The 14,681-nt window shown below is 35.2% G+C and overlaps 1 protein-coding gene across 1 annotated transcript; it reads left to right on the forward strand.

Moving 5' to 3' along the window:
• The first annotated feature begins 243 nt into the window (after window positions 1-243).
• On the forward strand, window positions 244-2,144 carry LOC147556758 (inorganic pyrophosphatase 2-like). Its single transcript, XM_086657698.1, has 4 exons — window positions 244-613; window positions 709-830; window positions 930-1,128; window positions 1,578-2,144. Exons 1-4 carry the CDS (start codon window positions 476-478, stop codon window positions 1,944-1,946), a joined length of 828 nt encoding a protein of 275 aa, XP_086513824.1. The 5' UTR covers window positions 244-475; the 3' UTR covers window positions 1,947-2,144.
• Window positions 2,145-14,681: the final 12,537 nt, after the last annotated feature.

Raw genomic sequence — 14,681 nt, forward strand, 5'->3', positions numbered from 1 at the left:
TCCAATATTATCACGTGTTTCTAAATCCAAAATTATGATGCAGTACAACAAGTGACATTTAAATTTACCAATCTTGGGGTAACTAAATCGTAAAAATCACCACCATTTAAATCTAACGGTCAATAAAACTTGAAGTACGAATTTAAACACTTGACGGTTATATAGTATCATACAAGTGTAAGAAGTGGGTGGTAGAGAATTTCTCACCAAGTTAGAAAAAGAACAACTTATGGCTTAAAATTAGAAAGTCGTGTTTGTGGGGGAAGTAATATTCGAATATGATCTAAAATCCGTTATGCTTTTTGGCTTTTTCACTTAAATCAATTAAACTTTTTGTTAATTCTTAACCCTATAAATACATACTATAAGCTTGTTCTCAATATTGTATCCGAAATCAGCTAAATACTATTAAGTGCTTTTTGGGTGTTTCTTTACTTCTTGTTCCAAGAAAACCACTGTTTTTTTTTTCTTAGAGATGGCTGGAATTATAGTGGTTTTTGATTTTGATAAAACAATCATAGATCTTGATAGTGATAATTGGGTTATTGATGAATTGGGTTTTACTGATTTGTTTGAAGAACTTCTTCCAACCATGCCCTGGAATTCTCTAATGGTTTGTTCTTTTTCTGTTTTTCTAGAACTCTGTTTTTTCTCTCTCTAAATCTCTGTTTTCTCTCTCTCTCTAAAACTCTGTTTTCTTGATAACAGGATAGGATGATGAAGGAAATTCATTCAAATGGAAGAACAATAGAAGAGATAGCTAACATCTTGAAACGAACTCCATTGCATCCAAATATAATTTCAGCCATTAAATCAGCTCATGCTCTTGGGTATTTTTATTCTATCCTTATTTGATTCTTGGATTATCATATTCTTTTTCAAAAAAGTTTTTTTGTTACTAATAAGATTACATATATATCTTTATATAGGTGTGAATTGAGGATATTGAGTGATGCAAATATGTTCTTCATTGAAACAATCTTACAACATCATGGATTAATGGGTTATTTTTCGGAGATCAATACGAATCCGGGTTTCGTCGATGAAGAAGGGAGATTGAGAATACTTCCTTACCATGATTTCAACCATGGCTGTTCTCTTTCTGTTTGCCCTCCTAACATGTGCAAGGTACATTGTTATTCCTTTATTAATTCCAAACTTTATAACTTTGATCCTTAATTATTTTTATTTTAACTAAGTCCAAAAACGACCACTAAAACCTAAGATTTAGGAACATGGTATGTCAAGATTTGCTACCTTTATGTTCATAATTTACTTAAAAACTATTTTTGAAGGTTTAATTTAATTTGTTAATATCAAATGATTTGTGAATTCTGATAAAATAACTTTATAAAATAACTTTATCAACACGTAATGATGACAAGGAATAGACGAGGAATGGACTAAGCTAATCTAGGAGAATACTCCCACATGAGAGAAATGTGATGTTAACCCATCCCTAATTGATTTTTAGTTAGATGACCACAAACTTAAAGAATTTTTCATATATTTGATAAAACTCTGTTAGTGTACTTCATTCATACGTAGCTAAACATAATTTTGTCTTTGTTATGCAGGGATTAGTACTCAATCGTATTAAAGCAGAAGCATATGCACAAGGGAGAAAACGATTTATATATCTTGGAGATGGAAAGGGTGATTTTTGCCCTAGTTTGAAGCTCGAAAAAATGGACAAGCTCATGCCAAGAAAAAATTACCCAGTTTGGGAACTAATTTGCAATAATCCAGCACTAGTTAAGGCGGAAATCCATGAATGGATGGACGGAGAGGATCTCGAACGCATACTTCTTCAACTCGTTAACACAATAATTTATGAAGAACGTAACGACGACATATCGAGTTTAATTCCGACCGACTGCAAGTTTCACACTATTCCAATTTCTAGCCATGAATCTTTCCCTCAAGCTCTCCCAGTTCCTCATTGATTAGGAGATCAAAATTTTAACAAAATTGGCTAAAATTATGTACCCCAAAGGATGTCTGTTTTTCTTTTTCAAGAATATTTACACTGGTGTGGTAACTTAGTTTATTTATGTTTCTGTTCGGTTGTGTCATTTTTGACAAAATTCATATGTAATCCAAGTAAAAAAAAAAAAAATGAAAAGTAGAAGTTTAAATTCAAATGTGTAATCACCCTTTGTCACCTCCAATCTTGTTAGTATTTGGGGTCCATAAACATGATAATAAGTTTATATAAAAATAAACAAGTGATGATCCTTAAGTTTATTAATCTTGTTAAACCATGTGAGGGACTATTCCACTCTAATTAGGTAGTACATGTTTGACATAAAAAATGTTAATTTTGGTTGAAGTGTGTTAAATTAACGATTATGTCAAAATCGGACATATGAATATAAAGTAAAGACATCATAGTTCAACAAAAAAAAGTAAAGACATCATATTTAACGAGGTTCAGTTCGGATATTCATGATCTACATCGTTGGAGAAAACCACAACGACTATATAAAGAAACTATTTCTCCGTGGATGTAGGTCGTGATTATCGGACCGAACCACGTTATGTTATCGTTTCATTATTCTAATGTCTATATCCAATTATCACATAATCGTGTATCCTATTAGAGTCAAGGGCGGAGCCAGTATCCACGCCTAGCCCTGGCTAGCCTCTAAATGGAAAATCTGGAAAAGAAAGGAAAAAGGAAAAACGAACGAAAAATAGGGAACAAAATTATGGGCACAGAAAGATTCGAACTCGTGACCTAATACACGTGCAACCAAAGCTAATACCAACTGAGTCCCACTACTTCTTTGTCAAATATTGCCTTCTAATATAGTTATTTGGGAACTAAGTCTGGCGGCGCCAAAAACTTGATGCACCCGAAAAGGTTGCACACCCAAGCGGAAGTATCAAGTAGTAATCTGGCAAAGCCGGGATCGATCCAAGGATAGGAAGGTAGTTTGGATATCGAAGGGTCTTATCCTCCGGTCTAGGTATCAAATACTAACTTAGACTAAAAAAGAAAAGGACAAAGGTAAATGGGAGGTTTTAGATCGAATAAGCAATAAGAGGAAAACAAGTAAAACTACTTAAATAAACAAAGTAAACGGGCGAGAGATATTCGAGAAAAGAGTTGAAGGAAAGAAGAGTCAAGAGGCAACAAGTGTTGGGAGACAAATAAGTGAGCGAGGTGTCGAAGTCCGAGAATCCATAATGATAAACCTACGACTATACGTAGTCCGATCCAATGTTTCAAAGTATAATCGAAGTTCAACTCCTAAAGTAGATGTCTCTAAGTACTACGTACACTACAAAAAATATGGTCATTAGGGACGGTAAAAAATCGTCCCCAAAACAGAAAATTCGTCCCCAATAAACTATTGGGGACAGTTTTTGTCTGGCCCTGAAAGTGGCGTCCCAAATAGTATTTGGGACGCTTGTGGCGACGGTTGGGATCTGTCCCCACTAATGTTTTGGGGACGTTTTATATTCTGTCCCTATAGCTACGATTATTAGGGACAAAGATTAACAGTCCCTAGAAATTTGACCAAAGTTTCTCTCATTTGTATTCGGGACAAGTAACATCTGTCCCTAAACGTTTGGCGGGAACTTCTCTTGCTTGTTTTCGGGACAGTTAATAGTCGTCCTTACAAATTTGGCGGGAAATTTTTGTACCTTACATTTGGAAAGCTAAGAGCTATCCCTGAAAATGTTGCAAAAATTTTCTTTGCAATGGATATTTGTAAACAAAAATTATCCGTAATCAAATAAAGTAGACGCTTCAACTAAAAACGAGTTCAAACACATCAAAATATTTTGTTCATTGAAAACATAATGTATTTCGTTTGTAACTATTGTCAACCGAAACCTTAACTAGAGTATTTAACAAATATTAACAAACAACATCCAAAAGGTATGTTACCAAACCGGTCTGACATACTAAATCGTATTTGTTAGTAACAAGAAACTTGCATACACTATCATTTGCATATCTATCGGTCTCATTGAACACCACTGCTCGACATGATTAAAACTCTTCATGCAGTAACATTGTAGTCAATCTGCAAAACCTCAAGCACCAGTATGCATCAGATAATAAAAAATCAAAAAAAGAATATAATGCAAGAAGCAAGGCATGTGAACTTACCCCTCTAACATCATGTAAAAATTGAAACCAAACTTAAATGCACTGAAATTTTTACACAAGATAAGAAATAACCAACAAAGACAGAAGGACAAAAAGGCGCAATGAGAGAGGCTTGGACTGCTGCGACACATCAGATCTTAGAATCCTGATAAATTTTCGCAACTGCAGCTCTTAGAATCCTAAAAATCTAGGAATCCTAACCCTAAAAATCTGAGGGGGCTGCATATCAACTACAATGTGCCTATATCAATCAATCAACTAGAATAATTAATATAAACGAACCCTTCTTTATATCTATATATAAATTCCTAGTTCCATCCCTATAACTGAAGAAGCTCTCCAGAAGTGAGTGAATGATAAATTTTCATGTCTTGGTATTAGAAGTAATTGCAAACATCATGGCAGTACGTTAAGTCTTTAACATTTTCTGAACAAATAAAGTTATAAATGATATCGTTACACTCATTCAGGTCATCAATTAAAGCGGACTGAATATAGAAGACAACAAAAAAAAGTTTTTTTAGGACGAAAGATACTGTTATCGGTACTTCCAAATGTTACTACACTTGAATAAAACTTTCTCTTATTCTCTTAGTTAAGTTGACGTAAAGTTTCTAATGTTATTTTAATAGTTCATTATTACTTGGGCTAGACCTATATTCGATGCCATGCCACAAGCTACAGTCACTGTATAGAGGTAATTTGCAAACATCATGGCAGTACGGTAAAACTTTTGCAATTTTCTGAACAAATAAAGTTACAAATGGTTATGGTTGCACTCATTCAGGTCATCAACTAAAGTCGGATGAAAAATAGAAGACAACAAAAACAGGTTTTAGAGGACGAAATATAATGCTATAGGTACTTTCAAATACGACTACACTTAATTAAAACTTTATGTTATTCTCTTAGTTCAGTTATGTTGACGTAAAATTTCTTTTGTTATTTTTATAGTTCATAGTTACTTAGGCCAGACCAATATTCGACACCATGCGACAAGTTAGAGAAAGTCATTGTATAGAAAGAAGACGTGGAAAATACCTTTTTCAGTTCAGTCTTTGGAGGAGGAGGTTCTTTGTAGAAACTATGCATATATGCTGCGTTGAATCTCAAGCTCTTTCTTAGTTGATTGATTTCTGCCTTCTTACTCTTCTGCAGATTAACATAGTAAACATGTATAAGTTAAAATGGTCATATCACATTTCGACCACATAGGTTGAACTAAGACATTTGAAATTGAATTAGTTTTGTTTCCAACCTTCGACTTTGCCTGCAAATTATTTTTTTCCCCCACTTCCTTGGCATGAATCCTCTCTTCTAACTTCGAATAGAACTAGTCAAAGAAACATAAGTCAAATCTAAAAATTTAAATCTAAAGCAACTGAATAATGATAATAAGAAAAAAAGGAAATAGTCAATAAATACATTAAGATGGTCTCACCAATCTTCTTTTCTCAGCGAGTCCGCCCAATCTAAAGGTAATTATATTTAGAGATCATACTTAGTCAGAAAAACGTCTAAATCGGTTTATCCCGAGTCAACGAAAGTGTTGTCTAGTCGCCTAACTATGTGAAGTGCATGACAAGACACATGAAATTATGACTTAGACTACGATCGATATCGAATACTTCGTTTTGTCTATTAACTATGCGAAGTGCTTGACAAGACACATGAAAATAAGATCGAAACGATAATCGAAATAAGTGAACATCAATTTGTAATCAAAACATCAAATCATATTAAATATATTCACGAATTCATCACATTTCATCTCATATAATCGACACACTAAACTTAGATAAACATGGTGATTGAATAAGAAATGGAAAGAAAATGATGAGAGAATCCCCCTTTTTCGATGTGGTTCGAGGCTAAGATCGTCGGAAAATATGAGTCTTTAAGGTGCAGCCGATCTCCCCTTAGCAAAATTCTGGATTCCCCATAGCGACCATCATCATCTTCTCCATTTAGAACTCAACCTCCATTAAAGCTAAACCCTAGTTTTCTCTCTCTAGCAATCTTCAATCAAAGTCAAATTAAACCACATGGGTAGCTAGACAAGGACATGGAGAGTAAAAGCCCTAAGCTTTCCGGCCAAGAGAGTGGTCGGAACACCATGAAAATCCGGCTAAAGAAATGGTGAAATCCGGCCAAAACCCTAAATCTGGCCAAAGGAAGCTTGCTCCGAGCCCCGTGCGCGCGTCCTATGCACGTCCGAGCTGCAGGTGTCGTCCTTGGTCACGTCTCGAGCTCCCATTCGTGCTTGCTGCCGTCCCGTGCAAGGATCTTCAGCCCGAGCAGTTGAAGAAGCTGTTGTTGCGTGTTTTGTGCATAGCATGTCTGTGCACGTCCCGACAACAACTTCTCCCGAGCCGTGCAGCTGTTGTGCTTCCCGTGTCGGCGTCCGTGCAGCAGCTTCTCCTGAGCCAGCCAAAGCTTTGGCCGGCCAAGCTTGGCAGGCTCCCTATTCTTTCTCTTCCCTCTAGTTCCTTCAAACCCTAGAAGCTTGAACCAAAACCCAAACCCTCTTTTTCTCTCTCTTCCACCTTTGTTGCTTGGTTGATGAATGAAGAAGAAGATGAATAGTAACCTCTCTACTACTAAAACCCTAGGTCAAGACTTAGTCAATTTCTTTACACTTTGTTGACTTGGATCCATAAAGAGAGGGTGCCCCTAAAATCTCTACTCCTTTCTTTCTTCTTCTTTTTCTTTGTGGGCTTTTGGCTTGTCTTTGGGCTTGACTTTGATTTCAAAGTAGAAACAAAGGAGAGTGCCTTCAAATAAAGACCTTGGCTTCTATCCTTCATATCATCCCCGTCCGGACTCCGAATTGAATACCGTTTTCACCGTCGGACTCGTCATTGACTCTACTTGTCATTTGATTTGCTTAAAGTCTTTTTCTTTCGTATTCAGCACATGAAATGATAGTGATAATTCGCTCTCTTTATTCCAAATTACATGTTTAACTCCAAAAATGATACCTAACAAGATAAACACATAAACTATTATTGATAACACTCGAAAAGAACTAATTAGGCTTAGTTAGGCTCTCCAAATGTGACATTTTCGTGTCACATCACCGACCCTACATCTGGCTCATGGTGAACTCCACATGTCCGTTATGCAAGTGTGTCGTCTTACCTCAACGGTGTGATTCTCCCGTTTGACCCTTCAACTTCAAGTGGGTGTGTCTATATAAGTTTAAATTAAGTTATATGTATAAATAAAATTAATGAGAAAATGTTTTTTCATTGTTCAAATGATTATCCAAAGAATTTTTTAAATTGTGCAGTTTTCAATTTGATCCTAATTTCTGCCCCCTATTTCAGACTCACATAATATAACAAATCCTTTTTTTTTTTTTTTGCCAAGTGACGTTTTACCCATTCTTAATATTTCATCCTATGTTCTAATAATTTCTTTGTACCCAAATTATCAATGATCACATACATCATAAAACATACACTATAACACTTACATTATAAACTCTTAATAGTTAATTTTTCTTAAGTTTTTGTTGTTTACACTATTAACGGAATTTCTTCTATTGTTAAGTTTTAGAATTATTTGTTTTGGATCGTAAATTTATATATATATATATATATGAGAATAATATTCGAAGCAAATATTTTATGTGGTAAATTTTTTACTTTTGAAATACTAATTTTCAATGCATATACATCGGAAATGAAATTTTTGTTCTCTTAGTAATTTTAGGCTAGTCCGGGTTAACACAAAAACCTAGCTCTGCCCTTGGTATTGACACATTATTTGATGAAAACAGATTTACGATCACAAACTTATTACGGTAATAACATAAAAAAAAAGACACAAATTGCTAAAATGAAAATTTGTATTCAGAAAATGTGTGCTACTACATGATTTAACTTTACTTAAATAAAGGCACCCCACTGGATAAGGCACGCATGCCTTATATTTCTTATTCCCAATGATGTACAAGCTCAACGACATTGCCTTGATACTGATTTTTCTGAAAAATACCATCTTGACGAACATACAACTCACAATCATCACAAACATCACCATAGGTCCCTTGGTTGAACACATCGTGTGAAGCCGAAACCCATTTCTCCGTTTGTTATACCACTTCATTGAGCACCAATAAAGCGTGTTCCCCCAAAGGCTTCATGTGAATTCCCACTCAGAATAGACCTTATAAGCAAGTGCTTTCTCTACAAAATCGTCGTCTCCAGATTGGCAATGGAGAATTAACTCTGTATTCCTCATCAAGTTCAATATAGATACACGACAGGAGGATAATAGGTGGGTCGTTGAACACTCTTTTGCTAGTATTGGAATAGCCATCAAATAAGCAATTATCAACCCTAAAGTTGGGCTACTCCGCTATCTTCTTGCACCCATCCTCTTGATAAATTTGTTTTTCTATTCAGTGTCTATCTCTTTAAATAGGTTATTTCATTCTTTGCTCCCCTGAAACACTTATCATCAAATATTTATTCGTTATTTTGCACTCATCACTTTCCCTCTATACATGTTTCATTTTGCAAAATCTGATGGAAATTATCTTTCAACATTCTTTTAACTCGCTTTGGGCCACCAAAATATCGGGGTCGACCCTGCATGTTTTTACATTGTGCAATTTTGACTTTGAACGTAATTTCTGCCCCCTATTTCTAACTCGCATACTATTTCGAATCCTTTTTTTTTGCTAACTGACATTTTACCCATTTCTTAAGATTTTATCCTATGTTCTACTAATTTCTTTGTCCTAAAATTACCAATGATCACATACATTATAAAACATACAATATAACACATACATTATAACACATACATTATTAACACATACATTATTAACACATACATTATAAACTCTTAATAGTTAATTTTTCTTAAGTTTTTGTTGTTTAAACTACTAGCGGAATTTTCATGTAAATTTATTTCTTCTAATGTTAAGTTTTAGAATCATTTTTTTTTTATCGTAAATTTATATATATATATATATATATATATATATATATATATATGTGAGAATAATAGTCGAAGCAAATATTACATAGGTCCCTTGGTTGAACACTTCATGTGAAGCCGAAACCCATTTCTCCGTTTTGTTATTATACCACTTCATTGAGCACCAATAGAGCGTGTTCCTCCAAAGGCTTGAAGTGAATTCACACTCAGAATAGACCTTATAAGCAAGTGCTTTCTCTCTAAAATTGTCGTCTCCAGATTGGCAATGGAGAATTAACTCTTTACTCCTCATCAAGTTCAAAATAGATACACGGCAGGACGATAATAGGTGTGTCGTTGAACACTCTTTTGCTAGTATTGCAAAAGCCATTAAATAAGGAATTATCAACCCAAAAGTTGGGCTACTCCTCTGTCTCCTTGCACCCATCGTCTTGATAAATTTGCTTTTCTTTTCAGTGTCTATCTCTTTAAATAGGTTATTTCATTCTTTGTCTCCTTCTGAAACCCTTATCATCAAATATTTGTTCGTTATTTTTCATTAATCACTTTCCCTCTATACATATTTCATATTGCAAAATCTGATGGAAATTATCTCTCAACATTCTTTTAACTCGCTTTGGGCCACCAAAATACCGGGGTCGACCCTGCATCTGTCGCTGGCTCATAGCGAACTCTACATGTCCGTTATGCAGGTGTGCCGTCTTACCTCAACGGTTTGAGTCTCCTGTTTGACCCTTCAGCTTCAAGTGGGGGTGTCTATATAAGTTTAAATTAAGTAATATATGTAAATAAAATTAATGAGAAGAATGTTTTTTTCATATTATCCAAAGAATGTTTTTACATTGTGCAATTTTGACTTTGATCGTAATTTCTGCCCCCTATTTCTGACTCACATACTATTTCGAATCCTTTTTTTTTTGCTAACTGACGTTTTACCCATTTCTTAAAATTTCATCCTATGTTCTAATAATTTCTTTGTCCTGAAATTACCAATGATCACATACATTATAAAACATACAATATAACACATACATTATAGCACATACATTATAACACATACATTATTAACACATACATTATTAACACATATATTATTAACTCTTAATAGTTAATTTTTCTTAAGTTTTTGTTGTTTAAACTACTAGCGGAATTTTCATGTAAATCTTATTTCTTCTAATGTTAAGTTCTAGAATCATTTTTTTGGATCGTAAATATATATATATGTGTGTGTGTGTGTGTGTGTGTGTGTGTGTGTGTGTGTCTGTGTGTGTGTGTGTCTGTGTGTGTGTGTGTGTGTGTGTGTGTGTGTGTGTGTGTGTGTGTGTGTGTGTGTGTGTGTGTGAGAGAGAGAGAATAATAGTAGAAGCAAATATTTCATAGGTCCCTTGGTTGATGATGGGCCTAAAAATTAGGTCTATTCCCGCAAGTATACGGGGTCAAGTTATAGTATTGAAAATAAGATCGAGTATCGTCCCAAGAGATAGGTAGGTAACTTCAGATATTGAATGCGGGTTTAACCCAATAATCAAAATGTCAATAGCTAACTTAGACTAACACACACACCCCACTCATAAATTTGATTTGATTTGTAAGAAATAAGAAAACGAATAAAACTAAATAAACTAACTAAGAGAGAGGTAAGAAGATATCTAAGGTTATAAAATCCACCGCATAATTTCACTTTATAAAACAAGCACTTAATTACTTAAATCTCTTTTGTATTTACTCGGGATCCAATATAATGAACTATTTGGATTCCGGATGATATTCTAGATAAAACAATTTTATAATCACTAATTCTAATTGTCTTCCTTATAAAGATTCGGATCACTTAACTATTATTCATCATCGAAAAAAGCATACTCCATCTAACAACTTAACGAAAGTATGAAATATCTAATTATGAGGCATGAGTAATGGAAAGAAAATCCAATCCATATAGATAAACAATCAATAGACATTAAAGCACATCAAAGGATTTAATTAATCAAGAACAAGTATTATAAAGATCCAAAATGGGTTTCATTCACAACCTTAGATTGCTAAATTAACTATACATGGAATCTAAAGAAAGCAATACTAATAGACTAATGAGAATGAAATCAAGATGAGAAGAAGAATCTAGGGTTTTCGATTTCACCACATAAATGGACTACTTAAAACATGCATTAATTAACAAATCCCTTTTCTCATGTATAACTCAAAATCTAACATAATAAACTATTTAGATTTCGGAATATATTCTTTAATAACACAATTCAAAATCAAGAATGTATGTTTGACTACCATATAAAACTAATTTCCTACACTATCATTCAAGATCTAAAAGGCATATCTCATCTAATAAATCAATAAAAGCATGAAATATCTAATTATAATACATGAACGATAATAAGGTTATAGAATCAACATGAAATGACAATCAATAGGCATTGAAGCTCAAAATAAGGATTCATTGATTTATAACATATCTCAAAATAAGCCCAAATATGGGTTTCCTCTACACCCTAGATACAATATTTAGCTACTCATGGAATCTAAAATAATATTCATTGAATTCATAAAATAAATGGAATTACAAAAGATTAATGGAAAGAAATCACCAAGAATGTTCACAGTCCATATTCCCATTTATCTCCATTTTGATGTCCAATTTAAGCTCCAAGTATCTCAAGAATATTGCTCAAAACTCCAAATAATAGCTTATTAGAAGATAAAAGAAGAGAAATTTAGAAGAGAGATAGAAGAAGAAGAGAGATAGAAGAAGAAGAGAGTTTAGAGAAGAAGGTATGGAGAAATTAGAAGGTTAGAAGAAGAAATTAGAAGGAGAAAGTAAATCTAGAGAAAAGATGAAGGTGGTAGAGAAAAGAATGGTGGCTAGGGTTTTTTTTTAGTTGAGAAGAGGAAGAGAGAAAAGGAGGCTAAGAGGAAGTTAAGAGGGGAGAGAAAGTATGAGAGGGTTTGCAAGTCTAAGTTCTAATGGAGGAGAAAGGGATTTATTTATAGGGTTAGGGTTTTGGTTGGGTTAAAGTGGTAAAAAAAGATAAAAGGAAGGGTTAAAATTGGACAAATGGGGGTTTAAAGGACAATCTGGTCGGCGGCTAGGGTTTGGTTGTGATTTCGGATGCTAGGGTGTGGTCGGGTATAACTTAATAGCTTGCGCTTGGTTCAACAGCCGTCGGATGGAGGGAGCACGGGATCTGGAGGCTGCTAAGGTGACACGCGTCCGGGACTACTTAAGCTAAGCAGCTTCGGTTCACGCGGAATACGCAATAAAACACGGGATGCACAGGAGCCGTCGGATCTTGAAAACGCGGTAGCGGACGACCAAGATTAAAACGTGGGCTCGGGATCATGGGAGCTAAGTTGCGACGGGTAACACGGGATTACAACAAAGAGGTGACGCTCAGCAACCGTCGATCTGGGACACGCGGAAGATTGCGGTCCAGATTAAAACGTGAGAAGGGGGCTACCGAAGGAAGTCGCGACGCGCTACAGCGGATCATACTCATAGGTCTCGTTTTGTTGCTGAGCGAGAATACGGGAATTAGATGGACCGGCCTCCGGAGAGCGCCACATGTTCCTTTGTGTACCGCGTGCCAGAATTTCTACCGAAAGTACCCCACCAAGTCAACAGCATTTGACCCAACTTTGACCTTGGTTTATTCCTTCGTCCGGACTTCGATTTGACTTCCGTTTTCTCCTACGGACTCGTCTCGACCTCTACTTTTCAACCACGCACTGACCTTGGCCAAATTACCAGAATTTCCTTCACTCCAAATGACCAAAATATCCTTCATGCACCTTTTCCTCGTTTTTAACCGTTTTTCACACCTAACTCTCCAAAAGACACCTAATCAAGAAAACCAACCATTTTATTATAATAAAGACTCGAAACGAACTAACTCGACTAAATTAAACGACTCAGATGGGACATTTTCATGACCCATCAGTTGAACACATCATGTGAAGCCGAAATCCATTTCTCCGTTTTGTTATTATACCACTTCATTGAGCACCAATAGAGTGTGTTCCCCCAAAGGCTTGAAGTGAATTCCCACTCAGAATAGACCTGATAAGCAAGTGCTTTCTCTCTAAAATCGTCGTCTCCAGATTGACAATGGAGAATTAACTCTTTATTCCTCATAAAGTTCAAAATAGATACACGGCAGGAGGATAATATGTGTCGTTGAACACTCTTTTGCTAGTATTGCAAAAGCCATTAAATAAGCAATTATCAACCCAAAAGTTGGGCTACTCCTCTGTCTCCTTGCACCCATCCTCTTGATAAATTTGCTTTTCTTTTCAGTGTCTATCTCTTTAAATAGATTATTTCATTCTTTGTCTCCTTCTGAAACCCTTATCATCAAATATTTGTTCGTTATTTTCCATTAATCACTTTCCCTCTATACATATTTCATATTGCAAAATCTGATGGAAATTATCTTTCAACATTCTTTTAACTCGCTTTGGGCCACCAAAATATCGGGGTCGACCCTGCATCTGTCGCTGGCTCATAGCGAACTCTACATGTCCGTTATGCAGGTGTGTCGTCTTACCTCAACGGTTTGAGTCTCCTGTTTGACCCTTCAGCTTCAAGTGGGGGTGTCTATATAAGTTTAAATTAAGTTATATGTGTAAATTAAATTAATGAGAAAATGTTTTTTCAGTGTTTAAATGATTATCCAAAAAATGTTTTTACATTGTGCAATTTTCACTTTGATCCTAATTTCTGCCCCCTATTTCCGACTCACATAATACTGCGAATACTTTTTATTTTTTGCTAACTGACGTTTTACCCATTTCTTATGATTCCATCCTATGTTCATAATATTCCGAAGTTGTTTTACTCATATCATCTCCAGAAGAATAATGAGATTGATATCTAGAAGATTCAATCATGTGAGCATTATGCTGACTTATTCACCAAGTCTCTGCCTACTACAACGTTTAGGAAACTAGTAGAAGGCATCGGTATGCGGCGTGCGAATAATCTGACGATGTAAGACTATATTATTATATCTGATATTCATTAGGGGGAGTCTATTATCATATGGAGATTTTCACATTGTTAGTACTGGATATCTACGCTCTGTACTCTTTTTCCTTCGTCTAGTTTTTATCCCATTGGGTTTTTCTGGCAAGGTTTTCACGAGGCGGAATTTCACGTATCCAACGCCACTCAACATCTATGTTATTGTACTCTTTTTCCTTCGTCAGATTTTTGTCCAAGTGAACTTTTCTAATAAGGTTTTAATGAAAAAGATATTTCATGTGTTGGTAATCCAAGGGGGAGTGCTATATATGTCTGCCTAAAGTATAAGTTGATGTGGATCCTTTAACAAAAAAAAAAAAAAGTTGATGTGGATGCCCAAAGTCAGACAAATTTCATGGGTGCTTAAAGGATTACCTGCCTATTGACCAACCGATTAGATGGTCAATACAATTACATGCTTTAGACTCAAGTCTCTTGTTCAGGCGGTTCGTGTATATGGGCGGTTTAGAGATGTGGATAGACGGTTTATCTTAGATTACCACGTCGCACCTCCTCAATGTTACTATAAATACCCGTGCTCACTTGATTATATGATATCTTACCTTT

Source organism: Eschscholzia californica, unplaced genomic scaffold, assembly GCF_041429995.1.
Source record: "Eschscholzia californica isolate CP2 unplaced genomic scaffold, dmEscCali1.0.p SCAF_2, whole genome shotgun sequence".
In the NCBI taxonomy this organism is placed as follows: Eukaryota; Viridiplantae; Streptophyta; class Magnoliopsida; order Ranunculales; family Papaveraceae; genus Eschscholzia; species Eschscholzia californica.

Excerpts from the sequence above, each read along its gene's own strand:
- LOC147556758 (XM_086657698.1), top strand. The coding sequence starts at position 476 with ATGGCTGGAATTATAGTGGTTTTTGATTTTGATAAAACAATCATAGAT. Across the intron at positions 614-708 it reads TGCCCTGGAATTCTCTAATG|GATAGGATGATGAAGGAAAT; the intron begins GTTTGTTCTTTT and ends TCTTGATAACAG. Across the intron at positions 831-929 it reads AAATCAGCTCATGCTCTTGG|GTGTGAATTGAGGATATTGA; the intron begins GTATTTTTATTC and ends ATCTTTATATAG.